Genomic DNA, 17,418 nt, shown 5'->3' with positions numbered 1-17,418 from the left:
GTCCACTGGAGCTATACAGCAAGATACAACCGACTGTTTCTGTTTTCTTCTTGTTTTTCTGAATGTATTTATTGGCTTTTTGTGACATCTGCAGAATTTGGAAGTTACTGGAAATACTGCTCAGTATATTGGATGTCTGAATGAATTGGAATTATAACCGTATATATTGCTTTTAGCGTTCCCTTTTTTCCCAGTTTATTGAGGGTTTTTCCTGCTTTTTGTCGCTTACACTAACCAGGAAGAAAACGGCAATCATGCCCCCGATCAGGTTATATGCAAGCAACACCTCATCCGCGCTACTTACAGAACATTGGAATGGACAGCGACAGTAATAGCTACGTTAATTTCTCCAAGAGACAAAGCGAAATACGGATTACTTCTCCCCACGGGAGTCTGACAATCTTTCTTTTCCAAATGGTTCAAGAGGAACTTGCGCTCTCCGCTTAACCAGTCCGAAAAGGGGCTGGATCCGCACGATTCCGAATCCAGCAAATTGGAACCAGACAATTTAACGCGGTGAGTCAGTCAGAACCAGTGCTACCTCGTGCCCATTGACCGTCCGTTTCCGTGCAACACAGTGATGTGATCTTATTTTAAATGCACTTTATTTTCATCTCCGGCAGAATAGCTTATATCTTACATTATCGCGTATGCGGACGTGATGATCAGCGGCGTTATGTGATTATTAGAATGGTTGTTTATTTAATGCACGATATGGTTGCATATTAAATGTCGTACATGTTTGAATACAACAGCCGAACAGTTTTCGCCAATTAATAAATGAGTTGTCTTTCAGTTTGAGGGTGATAACAGTATAAACACGACCGTGGATTCTGGAATCAGATTCCAGTCATGTGCGATTTGATGGCTCATTTCTGCCGTCACGAAGCAACCTTTACTTGAAATAAAGTCCGCATCCTGGTCTTACTTAACAAAAAATTCACCACGAAGCCCGACGCAATATCTAGAGTTGCTAAAATGCATAAACACTGACAGGTTTTATCGTGATTAGTGATTTGCTATTTTGGAAGAAGGGTTAATTGATTTAAGAATTTTTAAACTTATTGGTTGCGCGATTGCCTAATTGTTCACAATGCTTCTTCAAACTAATCGCCAGAAACATAGTCATATACTATACAGTCATAAAACAGTTTTTGTGACCGAAGAATCTCACAATCAATTAAAATAATTTAAATTACGCAGGGGAAAGGCGTAACGTTTCAAGACGTCGTGTTGTTACACTGATGGGATTGCGGACGCCACTCTGTTCAGACCACAGCGAATTGGCAGGTATAAGCGAGTGGATTCGTGTGAAACCTCAGAGAATAAATTATGCGATAGCCACACATTTCATTTGCAGGCTAGATTCTTCAGATGAATATAACTGCATTTGGCGTGTTTCCCACAACAGGTCCTGACCCCAATTCAGACCTGGCTAAAATTATGATCACAACACGTGATCCGCGGGCTCTAGTTGAGCTGTAGCCTAGTTACAGATCTTTGAAACCACAGGAAATATAGATTGGTAGTTATATTATATCAGCAGAAGTACAACACTGCCAGAACACTGGTTGCATGAAAAAGGGAAGGGGTGGGGATGCTTGGGTGTTGGCAAAAAAATGTAATGGGCAAAACATTCCAGATAGCAAGCGACTCCGGGCTGGATCTGTGCCGGGTCTAGCGCTCACTTTCCGAAACAAAGTACATTGCAGCATTGTGTCCGTATCCGTTTCACCAAAGGACCAGGGGACCCGAACTAAATCGTTAAATCACTTCTGAGCCACACCAGGCCATTCAATCACACGGCCCCGTTGAATGTGATTAAGCATGCAATTACAACAATAGATTATTGTCTCTCTCGCTGTACTTTGTGGATATGTTTGGCTCTCGGTTTGTTTAACGTCGCAGTTTAACCGAACTACAGGAGTGTAACAAATAATTTGCAGACCCCCTTCCCGATTCAGCGAAAGGTGAGGTGAAATATGCACAGGCCTACGCGTTCTTTGACTTATATTTACATTCATGGCATTTAACTATAAATGAACTCATGTAAATAATTCATAATTTAATTCACTGTTGGAATAGTCGTTATTAATACTAATGCTATGCTTGACTTACAAGGCAACCAGCCGTACCGCGCACCATTCATCATAAGCTACATAAAGTTACATTCATATGGTGTGTATTAACTGAATTATAGACGATATAGCTTTACTTTTCTATTAATCGGTTGGCAGCATATGTGTTACAATGCAGACTGTGCCTAGAGAGAGCTAAGCCCCTTTTATTCAATGCATAGGAATACCGCGGCGAAAGATGGGCCCTCCTGTTCCAGCGACCTGTGTCGTCCTCCTTGCTCTGAATGCCGCTGTTTTTCCGGCCTCCATTACGCCTGAGGATTATCCCGCGGATGAGGCCGACCGGACGGGCAACAATGACATTATTTTCGACGACTACAGAGGAAAGGGTTGCGTCGACGACAGTGGCTTCGTGTACAAACTCGGAGAGCGTTTCTTCCCCGGGCACTCGAACTGCCCCTGCGAGTGTACGGAGGACGGCCCAGTGTGCGACCAACCGGAGTGTCCCAAAATACACCCCAAGTGCACCAAAGTGGAGCATAACGGCTGCTGTCCCGAGTGCAAGGAGGTCAAAAACTTTTGTGAATATCGGGGAAAGACTTATAAAATCTTGGAAGAGTTCAAGGTAGGGTCCACGTCCACTTGAAAATATTTATCAGAAATTATTTCCATGATTGAAATACATTGATGTAGCACAATGAGTTCTTGCTGATAACAAGGATAGTAGCAGCTAACATGTCAACGGTGTGTCGGAGCAGTATGATGTTATTTTAGTAATTGGCGAAAAGTATAGAACACACTATGTTCATGGTTGTCACATTTGGTCGCAGTTTGTTGCATACGCAAAACGTTTAATGCTGGACAGGTTACGACGCATTATACTGGGACATACGATTTCAAATATTATTATTCGTATATATATATATATATATATATATATATATATATATATATATATATATATATATTTTTTTTTTTTTTTTACTTCTTAATATTTTTTTCTGCCAAAAAATGTTATGTTGGTTGTTGGTTTGCGTGGTCATGGATTATTTCCGGTTGTTTTACGAAAATGTTGATGTCTACTGTACTTTTGGCCTTTGAGACTTCAGGTGTGAAAAAGCGTTAAGGTACAGAGCCTTTCAGAGAACTTAGGTGAGACAGGGGCTGAAAGTGACAAAATGGCACGACAACATAAAAAAAAAAAAGTATTATGGAGTTATTGTGCAGAATATGGCTTACCAAAATTAATGACAGCAACAATACTATTTTTTAAGCAAATCAAAGGGGGGTGTCATGCATTGGGGCAGGTTCTATCCCTCCCCCGTTTCACCTACTTGAATTTAACTGAAATCATAAAAGAACGAGCTTACTAACCGATATCATTGAGGGGGTCTTCATGCACAGCACATATTTTAATCGTATGGGCGTTAAACGCTGGCGGAAAACCGATGGAACAGACAGTAAAATCCTCCGTCTCAATCCAACTCCAACTGGCTTTATGAGCCGAAAAGGGATTACATTTGCTCTCTCGGGGTGAAATGTAATCTATCCGAGTTGATTTGACACTATTCGTCTAATTAATGGTGACACTCGGGGAAAATCAGGGCTGGCCTCATCCAAAATAAACAGCCATTTGACGGCCCTGGGCGCAAATTTAACACAAGCCGTATCAGTATATCTGCATTCTGCTGTGTTCATATGACTTTTGATTCTTAGGCGTTGGGGTTGAATGAATCGAATTAACGTCTCAGTTTACTGGACTGTTTTATTGTTCCGATGCTGATTTTCCATTACATATAATTTTACTGTGGGGAAAATACAAGGGAAATTAGGAAATGGTTTCACAAATGCAATACGTGCTTTATTACGACACACTTACTGTAATACACTGGCATATTGAGTGATTTGGCGTTCGCTTGTTGGCCTTTATAGAGTTTCTGTTGTAAAATGTCAATGCTTGTTGGATAATTTCAGCTGATACCATGAGACATTAGTCTTGACTGTTTTGAAAAGTTTCTGAAAGAGTAACTGCATGGCATTTGTCCATTAAATATAACATTTCTGTTTACAATACAACAATCAAACAACCTGATTTCACGGATGGTGAGGCAGCGTGCTGTTCATTGTCACTGTGCTGGTTATTAATGTTGCCCTTAAGCAGAAACTAACAACCCAAAAGATACACGCAGGGTCATTAAACGTCATAATCACGTCACACGTCGTCGGCGTGTGGGAACGTCATCGGAAGAATCAAAGCAAAGTCGCTGAGCGCTAGAGCACGTACTAACGAAGGACACGGAAGGGTATTTCGTCAGCCGTTGGGAGCAACTTGGAAATTGCGATGGGAGAGGAACCAACTGCTGTTTACTTTGAAGAGGTCTCTTAGGTCCGGCGGATTATTGGAGTGTACTCACAGCAACGGGCTCTCCAGCTTACTGAGTGCCGGGTGACCTTGGTTGCCCGAGCAGTTAGTGGCAATGCAACATGTAACTCTTAGCACCTCTTCAAGTTAAAGTTACAACGTATTGTCTCGGTGGGGTGATTTGTCCTCTGCATTTAACCTGCCCTAGCTACTTAGGAGCAGTGGGCAGGCACAGTGCACAGCCAGAGGACCAACCAGAGCTCAGTCCTGAGGCCAATGCCTGCCTTGATCAAGGGCGATGGTATACCGATTGGATACCTCTGCCATCCTTTACAGTCGGTCATTGTCTCTAAAGCCTACTGCCATCAAATTATAAACAACATCTCAACTTTTTCAGTGGTCTTACTGACAGTTAGAGACAGGCCCTCTTCTCTTGACTATTGTATTGTAGTAAACAAGAAAATAACAAATAAATAGACACTTAAGGAGCTGCAGCACCTGTAACTGCTGGTAGACTCCCATAATCTCCACCTAGTGGTAAAAGATATTCTTTTTACTTTGGGGGAGTCACCACAGGAAAAAATATAATTCACTCCTAGACTTGCCAATGACTTTGTTGTATACTTTCAGATATTTAATTTCTTCTTCAGTTATTTTTAATCAATAGCAATTATTTTTTGAACAGAGAGATGTAATAAAATACAAACGCAACAAAACATTCCAATTTGATCATTTATTTATTATTATTATTGTTGTTGTTGTTGTTGTACATCAGTATGAGTCAACATCATTTGAGTCTAAAGTTTGGCAAAGCTATCACGAAAATTTATTGAGCATACAAGACCACTCAAAAAATGGGGTGTTGTTATATTTGTGTTGCCTCAAAAGGGAAATAGCACATAGATATTACCAATGTCTGTCTGGCAGAGATGCCTCTGAAACGTAATTCGCTCTTGGTGAGAAATCAAGATGAAAATTACTATGCCATCTCTGACACTCATTTCCCATTGCGCTGCATTGCAGCCGTAAGACCTGTCATAACACAGCTACAGGGAGATGCATCTCCCGCACTGGATCTGACAAGCTGCATTGTGCTGTCCTCATAGCAGACACGCTTGTTCCGAAACACGCTCTCTTCTGAGATTCTGGAAAACAGATATTGCGCATGCTGTAATAAGCTGAGCATAACTGCATCTTTGGAATGAGCTACTCTTCAGAAACCAGGCGCATTCCCAGCGCTTCTCCCACGGGTGAGGGGAGAAGATAAGTGCCATGACCATGTTCTGTACATGTCCCAGAGGCTGAGGCAGCGGAGTAATGACGTCACCTAAACCTACTCAGCCCATCAGAAAAGACTCTTATGACTTGCAGCTAACAGTGGCATTTGTGTGTTTCGTTGCTAGCTACCTGGTTTGTACTCTGGGCATGTCTCTGGTTGAAAAATCTTCATACACATAGTTTTTATCCACCTTGAGATTGTAGGTGAGAATTTCAGCGATTTGTTTTCATGGTGAAGAAAAAAGCTGGCTTGAAAAACTGAACGTTTGAAAAAACATTGTTTTTCCCCATTAAATTTTCACTTCAAGCTATTCTAATATGCAGAGCACTATTCTGTTATTAATATTTAGGAACAGTTTTTCAAGTAATTTTTTTTTTATTTACACTTTTTTTTAATTCACAAAGATAATGAATATGGGCATCAGACAGTGGTATTTCCACAGTGTGGTAGTGAATGGACTTGTATGGTTGCCTCAGAATCTCACAGATTTGAAATGTTCAACATTTCATTTTTATTTGCCCAATCACTAGAAAAAACCCTGTTCCTGGAGATCTACCATCCTGTAGGTCAGGGGTGTCAAACTGAATCCCCAGGGGGCCGCAGTGTCTGCGGGTTTTTGCGGTTTCCTTTCAATCAGCTGCCAATTAAGGCCAATTAAGGCCTTGAGAACAAGGCGTGTGGATACTTTAACCAATCAGTGACTTGAATGAACCCAGAACACCCCAAAAACCAGCAGACATTACGGCCCTCCAGGACTGGAGTTTGACACCTGTGCTGTAGGTTTTCACTCCAACCCTAACAAAGCACACCTCATTCAACAGCTACAGCAGGGCTGCCCAACCCTGTTCCTGGAGATCTACTGTCCTGTAGGTTTTCACTCCAACCCTAACAAAGCACATCTCATTCAACAGCTACAGCAGGGCTGCCCAACCCTGCTCCTGGAGATCTACCATCCTGTAGGTTTTCACTCCAACCCTAACAAAGCACACCTCATTCAACAGCTATAGCAGGGCTGCCCAACCCTGTTCCTGGAGATCTACCGTCCTGTAGGTTTTCAATCCAACCCTAACAAAGCACATCTCATTCAACAGCTAGAGCAGGGCTGCCCAACCCTGTTCCTGGAGATCTACCGTCCTGTAGGTTTTCACTCCAACCCTAACAAAGCACACTTCATTCAACAACCAGAGATCTCACTGTTACTTAAGTTTCTAATTAGCAGATATGCCAAATAAGGGTTGAAATAATAAAAACCGACAGGACAATCTTTAGGAACAGCATTGGGCAGCACTGCTATACACCAAAGGAATCATCTCTGGCCTTCCTCCCAGAATCCCACACTTCCTCAGCTTTAATGTCTTGGCACTCATTGGCTGGGCTGGGAATCAGAGAAAATAGGATCTTGGAGAGAGGAGATCGTGAATCCTGAATCCTGAATCCTGACTTCCGGTCCACGTTTTTTCGCTCTGCAGCTGAGCTTTGCCCCTGCTGAGCCGGGCGGCCATTTTGTGAGAGGACTGCAGTCGTTCTGCAAGCTGGCTCAGGCAGCCCACGGTCCAGCAGGGCCAGGGCTAATGCAGGGTGACACGGGGGGTGTCGTTCACACTGAGCCGCCTCTCGGGGTCCCTGGTCGTGGCTCACGCTGGTCTGGCTGCAGTGACAGCACTGACCGGGGGCCAGGAGACCCATCACCGTTCTGGGAGCTCTGGCTTCCGACATTGCTGCTGGGAGCCCCGTCATCACCCTAGCTTACTGCGTACGACCCCCAATAGGTGCGAAGGTAACAGTCGCATAAGGGTCAGAATTAAAAGGCGCGGTGGCATTTCACAATCACAGCGGAAATGGGCGTCGCTATGTGAGGAAGTGTACCGAATGCTTCGTTTACCCAAAAGCCAGATGGTATCTAGCACCGTATCGAGCCTGGTCCAATAACCAGAGTTTAACTATGTGTGGGTGTAGTCATAGGAGGAGGACAATGAGTGGGCACTGCAAGGCAGTTCAGTCTTATGAGGGTAAGAATCAAACCCGGCTCAAATACTGTATGCAAGTGTTTTCCATTCAAATGCTTTCCTATACTCTAGTGAGCTTGCCTAGTGTATTGGAGTCGATGAAGTACTATCAAAAAGTGTAATAATAACATAAGATCACATCACATACTGTAACATAACATAACATAATGATGACAACGAGCCATTCAGGCCAGCAACGAGCCATTCTCGCCTTTGTGCACCAAATGCTTAGTTTACCAGGCAAGATCAATTGAGCACAGAAAAGTATTTGAATCCAAAGCAATTGCCTATTTGGTATCTGGTCAGAATTAAAAGGAGAGAGTCCCAAAACCAATTTCACGACCACAGCACAACACACGGGGTGTATCTCTGTGAGGAGCACAGAGAGAGAGAGTACACACCACAAGACAGCTCACCGTAAATAAAGATAAATAAAGATAAATAAAGATAAATTAAGAGGCAGGACAAAGTTTCCGCTTCATGAGCGAGCGGATCCTTTCGTGTCCCAGAATCCCCGGCAAATATCAGACCGGAGCTGACAGATGTTCTGGCATTACGACTGAGAAAACATCACACAGCAAACACAATAGAGCGCGGTACGAGCTGGCAGCGGAGACTTGAGAAACACGTTTCCATGGCGTCGTGCCTTTAAGGAGCGGGCGATGCAACGCAGAGGCCGGATCTCCCGTTTCCATGGCGTTGTCCTGTGTCCGAAGCGCTGGGCAGAGTTCAAAGATAACGGAGGAAGGAACATGCTCAACTCAGCCGATTTGCCAATAATTGGGTGCTGAAAATACCCTGGGAGCAGCAGGTCTGCAGAGGTGACGGTATACACATTATACGTTACAACAGTGGTATGCAGAAGAGCATCTCAACACGTCAAACCTCTAAGTGTATAGGCTTAGAGAGGATCAATAGGTGCAAAAATTAAGTCAAATAAATACCTAATAAAGTGCTCACTGAGTGTATGTATGCATCATACATACACTACGCTACGGGCTATCATAGGCGGCCTGTAGCATAGTAAATGACTGGGACACACAAGGTCGGTGGTTCTAATCCCCATGTAGCCACAATAAGATCCACACAGCCGTTGGGCCCTTGAGCAAGGCCCTTAACCCTGCATTGTTCCAGGGGAGGATTGTCTCCTGCTTAGTCTAATCAACTGTACGTCGCTCTGGATAAGAGCGTCTGCCAAAATGCCAATAATGTAATAATCATACACCTGCATGTGCAGAGATTCCCAGCTGAGACAGTGGCCAAGTGTAGGGGTGTAAGTGCAGTTTCAAATTTGTTAAAATAGGTGACTTCTTAGGAGTGGTCCCAACATGCTGTTGCAGGCTGGCTTTTCCTCATATGTTTTTATGGAATATTAAAAACTGTTTGACTGAATCCCTCATAATCAAATACACTCTTCTTCACCCAAATATACCCCACCGGTCTTCGGTGACCTTGTCTTTGCACCAATCACCGCTCCCAAACAATGTGCATTTTGTTCAACTCTTTAGGCTGAGTTGGACGTGCATTTCGACTGCGGCACTAATAGCGCACGAGACGCCAAAACAGAGTACACAAACGCGGTGACATTGCTGGCATCGGTTCTGTGGAGGGGGCAGCATACTGCAGAGGAAGCCCTACACTTCTCCTGCAGTTCATCCCATACGCGATGCGTTTCAACGGCAAGATGAACTTAACTTTTATTCTGTTTCATCCATCCATCTATTATCTAACCTGCTTACTCATGGTCAGGGTTGCAGGGTTGCAGGGTGGCATGGGGTGGATACATTGTGGACAGGTCACCAATCTCCCAGGGGTTAACTTTTATTCTGTTTCATCCAACCATCCATTATCTAATCTGCTTATACCATTCACTCACACACTCAATTAGCCTAACCTGCATGTCTTCAGACTATGGGAGGAAACCCACACAAACACGGGGAGAACATCCAAAAAATTTGAACCTGGGAACTTCTTGCTATGAGGCAACAGCGATATCCACTGCGTCACTGTCCCACCCTATTCCGGTTCAATATATTTACAATTCATTTCAAGTACTGCCCCCCTCAACAACAGGTCATCTGATTACTTGTTGGTCTATACGTCTTGGCGAATGAAGCCATTACATTACATCACATTATTGGCGTTTGGCAGACGCTCTTATCCAGAGCGACGTACAGTTGATTAGACTAAGCAGGAGACAATCCTCCCCTGGAGCAGTGCAGGGTTAAGGGCCTTGCTCAAGGGCCCAACGGCTGTGCGGATCTTATTGTGGCTACACCGGGATTAGAACCACCGACCTTGTGTGTCCCAGTCATTTACCTTAACCACTACGCTACAGGCCGCCCAGCCACAGAGTTGTGAAACAATCAACTATGCATAAAACATAATACTAAAGCTACCATGACGCCACAAAATCTACAGCTCACCAACCTCGGGGTGAAATTTATATTCAAAGTAGGATATTAGTTTATTATCTCCCTGCCACGGCTTGCCACGGCTGCAAACAGATCAAAAATTGACCTCAGCCCACACTTGTTGGGGCAATTTAGTGCGTTATTAAAAACGATCAATATTCCTCGTTATTTAATTATATGAGCAGGACTTTACACTGGCTTCTGTAATGACATGTCATTTTGATTTTTTATACCGTGTCAGTTTTATCAGCAACTGCATCACACACATTTCTTGAGTAATTGACTTTTATGCCGCTCGAGGATTAGTGTGTGTTTCTATTTTTATTGTGGCAGAACACTGCTATCGTTTATGAGAACCCGTCAACGTGTCCTACAGACTAGCTCATCTACTGCGTCACTCCTAGATTACATTAGACAACGCCAATAAAAAATATACCGCGTTGTTTCACTGCAGGTGGCATGGAAATATCGTAAAGATCCGCTAAATGAAAAAAAAATAATCATAATAAATGTTTTTTGTTATTATTAGTAATATTGTAAAGTTGGTACTTTTAGTCCGCTGGGTATCTTCCCTGGTCCTGTACCACTGTCAGCTTCAGCTCCTGCTTGGGGGACTTCTGCCCTCAGCAAGTGAAACACATATTAAATTGGATTCAGGGCATGTGATAGACTTGGCCACTCAAGAACATCCCGCTTTCTGGCGCTGAAAAACATCTTGCTTGCTTTAGCAGTGTGATCGGGGTCTCTTTTTGGTGCTGAAAAGCACCTTTCTCGCTTTAGCAGTGTGTTTGTGGTCATTGTCCTGCCGCAACGCGAAGCGCTGTCCAATGGGTTCTGAGGCATTTGGACGGATGTGAGTAGATTGCAGATGTTCCCGTACACTTCAGAATTCATCCTGCTGCTGCTCCCGGCGGCCGTATCATAATAAGATATGACAACTGAGCCAATTACAGTGGCAGCCATACATACAGCACTTCCTGTAAGCCATAACGGCTCCTCCGCTACTATTGAAAGATTTTTTGGGGGGGGGGGGGGTGCTTTGGATCATGACTACTTCCTGTCTTTATCCACACTTCTCTTTTCAGCCCTTTGGCGTGCGGGTCAATACTCAGCTCATCTGTCCATAAGCCTCCACAGTTTAGACCTTTCAGCAAACTCTTGCCTGGCTGTTCTGTTGTTGAGGCTTACCGGTTACCGGATGTGATGCTTTAGCTTGTGGAAGAACCTATGCACTTGTAAGTCGCTTTGGATTACAAGCGTCTGCCGAATGACTAAAATGTAAAATGTTACCAGTGCTTCGCATCTTACAGTGAAGCCTCTGTGGTCATGCTGGTGTAGACATCTCTTGATTTCAGACCTTGATACCGTTATGCCTACATCCTAGAGAGGGGCTTTGATTTGTTAGGCAGTGGTATCCTTCGGGCAACTACAGCAGTGGTCTTCCGTGTTTGACCGGGCTGTTTTCTATTGCTGAGCTCACCATCACATTCCTGCCTCTTAGCAATGCACCAGACAGTTGATTTTGACATATGCAATGTTACTAATGTGTGTGTGCCCTGCGATGGACTGGCGACCTGTCCAGGGTGTATTCCTGCCTTTCGCCCAAGGTATGCTGGGATCGGCTCCAGCCCCCCTGCGACCCTGTTCACGATAAGCGGGTTAAGATAATGGATGGATGGATGGAGATTCTTCCATCCCATGATGGCCTACTATACTGGCATTGACCCTTCTTTAGTCCTTCTTTATGAACTAATTATGAAAAGGGCTACAATTCCTACATGGTTCACCTGATAAGGACATAAATACACAGTCTGCACTTCATATAGTTTCAAAATCCAATGTGCTTAGAGTACAAAGCCCAAAACTGATAGGCTTCAGTGTACATTGGTCAAACGATAAGAAATATGTGATATAATTTAATGATACAATTTTGAAGAGCAAGATGCAATTAACTGAAATATAATTAGCTTCTTCCTGGTGCAGGTTAGTCAGATAATGAATTGTTAACCAAGAAAAACAACCCAATAACAGATTCAGAATGCTAGTTAATTCAAAGGTGAGGTTTCTGTCTCTATTTCATGAGCTGTCACTGTTCAAAGGTGATCACAGAGCCATCGTTCAGAATCTAATGAACTCATTTGTATTGCCCACTCCAATAAACGTACATACATATACATTTTTAGGGGTTATAGGTATATTCCACACTGGTGGAATGAGGACCTTGGTCCGTAAGTTTCCTTAAAATCAGATCTACCCATTCATTATCTAACTCACTTACTGGATCCTATCCCAGCATGCAGTGGGAAAGACAGGAATACACCCTGGACAGGTCACTGATCTATCGCAGAGTACAAACCATTCACTCACACACTCATACATATACACACACACACACACCATTCACTCACACACTCATACCTACACACACACACACACACCATTCACTCACACACTCATACATATACACACACACACACACCATTCACTCACACACTCATACCTACACACACACACCATTCACTCACATATTCATACCTACACACACACCATTCACTCACACACATACATATACACACACACACACCATTCACTCACACACTCATACATATACACACACACACACACCCACACACACACCATCCACTCACACACTCACACCTAGGGGCAGTTCATTCTGTAATGAGTCTAACGTGCAGGTCTGTAGACTGTGAGAGAAAGCAGGGTGTCTGGAGGACACAGGGAGAACATGCACACACAAAGGCCCTGGCTCTGGATTTGAATGCAGGACCTTCTCGCTGCGATGTGTCAGTGCTATCCACTGCACCACTGCTTTGTCCTCCTTGAAATCCATAAAGACTAAAATATAATACCCCAAGGTGGCAGTTTATTACCAAGGTTACCATCCCCGCTACAGCGTGATTACTATTTTAATTTGTAGTATAATCTCTAATAATAGCAGCTGTGGCAGGCGCTGTTTAAGTTATGAGACTTGCGTTTCATTTTTCTTCTTTGCTGCTGCTTTCAGTACTTACCCGAGTTACATTACCAAGGGAAGACAAATAACAAAAGAAACATACATTTTATTAGGTATTCATTACACTTATTGGTCTTCTGTTGCTGTAGACTATCCACTTAGAGGTTTGACACGTTGTGTGTTCAGAGATGCTCTTCTGCATACCACTGTTGTAATGTGTGGTTATTTGCATTACTGTCACCTTCCTGTCAGCTCTGACCTCTCTCATTAACAACACATTTCTGCCCACAGAACTGCTGCTTGTTTTCTCTGCAAACTCGAGAGACTGTTGTCAGGGAGAATAGTAGTAGGAGGGAAATGGGGGGTGGGCGGGTGGGACTGCCCGAAATTAATTACATCCCTGCTGGTTGACCAGCGACCAGCACTAGCTGGTTGACCAGCTCATACCCAGCTAGACCAGCTTATGACCAGCTTGGTCAACTCAATTGCAAAGCCGGTCAAGCTGGCATAGCTGGATTTCACAGCAAGGATAACTAGGGAACGTGAGGAGAATTCATACACTAATCAGAAGTGGAGCTAAAATGAACAGGTGCGCAGTGCCCTCTGTGATTGAGTTTGGTTATTTAAAGGCCCACTCAGTAATTCTGCTTGGTAATTGATGAGAATTACACAGGTGGTACAGTATCTAAGTATCTCAGTGGATTTGGGGTATTCGGGAGTTTTTAACACAGCCTTCTGAGCCTTCCTTACGGGTCCAGTTTCCGTAACGCTACTGTGGTAACCAGAAGTACATATTGAAATGCAGAAGTTGCAGTTCACATTTTATTTGCGACTGAAATTACCGAGTGGGCCTTTCAGGTATAAGACCAGAAATATGTCATTAGAATATCCTTAGCTGAACATTCAAATGCTGATGTGACAATCACTACTTCTACAACTTCGAGAACAATGAATTTTGAAAAAGAAAAACTGTTCAGCAACTAACTAGGATACTGCAAACATTGAAATACATTTTACCAGCCTTGCCATAGTTCCAGCTAGCCAGGCTAACTAAACACAATGGTTAAAAGGGAACGCGGTCACATATTATAATAAATGTGTATTTCAGTGGAATTAATTGATACAAATTTATAGTAATGTGTGACCAATTGGATTGTTGCATGACATATAAGCATATATTTAGGTAGCAATTAGGCCTGAATGACTCACTGGTTGACAGATAGCATAGCATAACTTAACAATGAGAATAGGCCATTTAGCCCAACAATACTGGACATTTTCCTGCCACTAAAGTGTACCTAGTGCTCACCATTTACCGACAAACTAAATAGTATCTAGCCTTAGAGTTCCTGCTGCAGGGTTTCTTACCACGGAACCAGGCTAACAGCAATCCTATCATGGCCCAGGGAGCCACAGATCGAACCCCCCATGGTGGCCCAGGCTGATGCTGGAGCGGGTCTGTTTTCGGGGGGTGAGGGCGGGACGGGGGGGGGGGGCAGGGCGGGCTATGCTGCTGTTGTGTTTTGCTGCCGCCCGTTACGCTGTGCCCACTTACCCTCAGCAGGGATTTCACCTACAGGGCTTCCCATTGGCCGAGGAAGAGACCCGCCCACCCGGCCACGCCACCACGCGGCTGCAATCAAGACCCTGGAGCGACAGGGTGAGTTCAGATCCCAGGCGGGATGTGAACTCAGAACGGTCCCCGTCCGCGACCCTGGGATCCCCAGGTCAGGGGCGCGGAGCAGAGAGACCGAGGGAGGGGGGGGGGACGCAAAGAGAGACAGAGAGAGCGAAAGAGAGAGGCCGCAAAGAGAGAAACAGACAGAGCCAGAAAGTGAGACAGAGAGACAGAGAGAGAGAGAAAGAGTGAGAGACAGAGAGAGAGAGAAAGAGAAAGAGAGAGAGAGAGAGAGAGAGAGAGAGAGAGAGAGAGAGACGCAAGGCAACCCCAACCGTTCGCAACCAACCAACATCACCGTCTTCGTGTAGCCTCACTTTCCCTTAGCGAGAGAGAGTGGGCAGGACGTGGATGACATTATTAATTTCACATAGAGGGTAATCCTCCGCTTGCCTTTTGCGGTGTACACCTATGTTTATATTCAGCAGGCACAGACAGTAAAAATATAATTATCACGACACCTCAGGTGGCCGAGGTGTCATTATGATTATCTTTTTACTGTGTCGGACGCCACTGGAAAATATTAATGAAAAAACCACATGAAAAAAGTTACTCTCGAACAGTCTAATTAACCCCCTGTAAGTGGGGGCCTCTACATACAATTCCCTGTTCTGCGCTCCTTTGCCCTATAAATTATATAGCAATTAGTAAAAAAGTATATTACAACTTCACTCTAGCCTTGTGAACACAGGATCTGGGCCTCCTCTTTAGGGAGGTTTATATCAGGAACAAAAGGCATCCATTGAAGTTATAACTCCTCGTGCAGTGTCATTGAAGTTATAACTCTTTGTGCAGTGTCATTGAAGTTATAACTCCTCGTGCAGTGTCATTGAAGGCGTGTTCTCACTCATGCATCAGGCGTTAGCGCGGTTCATCTTTCACTGACGCAAAAGGAAAGGTCACAACGGAACTTTGGAGATTAGTTCTGATTTATAATACTGTTGCAAACAATGCATCTGGTCAGAATTAGCAGCTAACCTTTTCAGTTTTTTGAGTAATCTTTATTCATATCTGCCATTACAATAAATAATACTACACACATGTAACGGGTGAGATTGCTTACTTGCGATCTAGCCAAGCGAACCCCGCTACACTCAGAACAAATTCTGTCCATAAGAGATACAGTCACACAGAATCTATGTTTTACTGTATGTTCGGACAGATCTTAACCTCTTTACATAGAAACGAAGATGCGAGTAGGAGAAAATGTAAGCAGCTGAAGTAAATGATCAAGCTCTCCCATAAAGGACATTGCAGTGTTCTCTCCCAAACAGACTATTTTAATTCACTCTCTAGCAAAAATGAAAAATAAAAAGATTTGAAAGGTGCAAACCATTTTAGCCTGAAAATTGCTCTCCAAAAGTACTCAAGAATGACACAATCCCCATAAAAGAACCTGCAGATGTGGTATCTCATTTTGTCAGAGCAAAACATTGCTAATTAGTTATTAGTCATGTGCTATTAAATAGTGACTCAGCTTCTACATTTTGAAGCATTTGAAAGGACCGTCTTCTTCAAAAGCCTCTCGGATTTGAAAGACAGCCAGCCACACTAACAGAGATCTGGAACTACAGTATGAACCAGGTTTAGCCGTATCATACTGTAGCTCCAGATTTAGCTGTATCATACTGTAGCTCCAGGTTTAGCTGTATCATACTGTAGCTCCAGGTTTAGCTGTATCATACTGTAGCTCCAGGTTTAGCTGTATCATACTGTAGCTCCAGGTTTAGCTGTATCATACAGTAGCTCCAGGTTTAGCTGTATCATACTGTAGCTCCAGGTTTAGCTGTATCATACTGTAGCTCCAGGTTTAGCTGTATCATACTGTACCTCCAGGTTTAACTGTATCATACTGTAGCTCCAGGTTTAGCTGTATCATACTGTAGCTCCAGATTTACCTGTATCATACTGTAGCTCCAGGTTTAGCGGTATCATACTGTAGTTCCAGGTTTAGCTGTATCTCGGATTTGAAAGACAGCCGGCCACACTAACAGATCTGGAGCCACAGTACGAGCCAGGACTAGCTGTAGAATGGGGTACCTTGAGTTTCTCCCCCCTGGGTCGCCCCGGTCTCTCTGCTCCACGTCTGCTGATGCTGGTAAGATGTTGTTTTGACGCTGGCGGGTTTGGCATGTCTTTCCGGCTGTCCCCATCTTCTTCATCACCAAACCCAAACCCCAGCCCTCCCTCCCCCCCCCTCCCCCTACGAGCGCACTGCATGGAACCCAGCCCCACCCAGACCCCCCCCGCCCCCTCCCATTATGGTTACTGTTAGGCCAGTATCCCCAGTTTAACACGTTTCCTCAAATATTATATTCATACTTTGAATGAAACATCAAAGGGGGGGGGGGGGATGTGGTTGCCATGGGCACCGGCGACTCCCCCTCCCCCCCCAGAGTCTTGAGTGGCTTTAACTCATTTTGCTCACCATGGTAAACTGGCATGAGATCACCTCATCTTGTGCCTCATGGGCAAGACACCAGGCAACGCACCCGGGACACATCAATACATTGGCGGATGCACTGCAATGTATTATAGATGCATGAAGTATATCTCATCTCCTGGTTATGCAAAAAATATACTTCCACTGGATATGCAGATACACCCAACGTATTAATCAACAAAGC

At 44.0% G+C, this 17,418-nt stretch overlaps 1 protein-coding gene across 1 annotated transcript in view; it reads left to right on the top strand.

Moving 5' to 3' along the window:
• The first annotated feature begins 403 nt into the window (after positions 1 to 403).
• Positions 404 to 17,418, top strand: part of vwc2l (von Willebrand factor C domain containing 2 like) — a 36,654-nt gene continuing 19,639 nt past the window's right edge. The window contains exons 1-2 of the mRNA XM_061234127.1: positions 404 to 516; positions 2,300 to 2,703. Of these exons, the coding sequence (XP_061090111.1) occupies positions 2,317 to 2,703 (387 nt within the window). The 5' untranslated portion in view covers positions 404 to 516; positions 2,300 to 2,316. The remainder of the gene's footprint in view (positions 517 to 2,299; positions 2,704 to 17,418) is intronic.

This window comes from Conger conger, chromosome 3 (assembly GCF_963514075.1).
Source record: "Conger conger chromosome 3, fConCon1.1, whole genome shotgun sequence".
NCBI lineage: Eukaryota > Metazoa > Chordata > Actinopteri > Anguilliformes > Congridae > Conger > Conger conger.
Note: the sequence above shows the minus strand (reverse complement) of the source record. Positions and strands in the feature narration are given on the sequence as shown.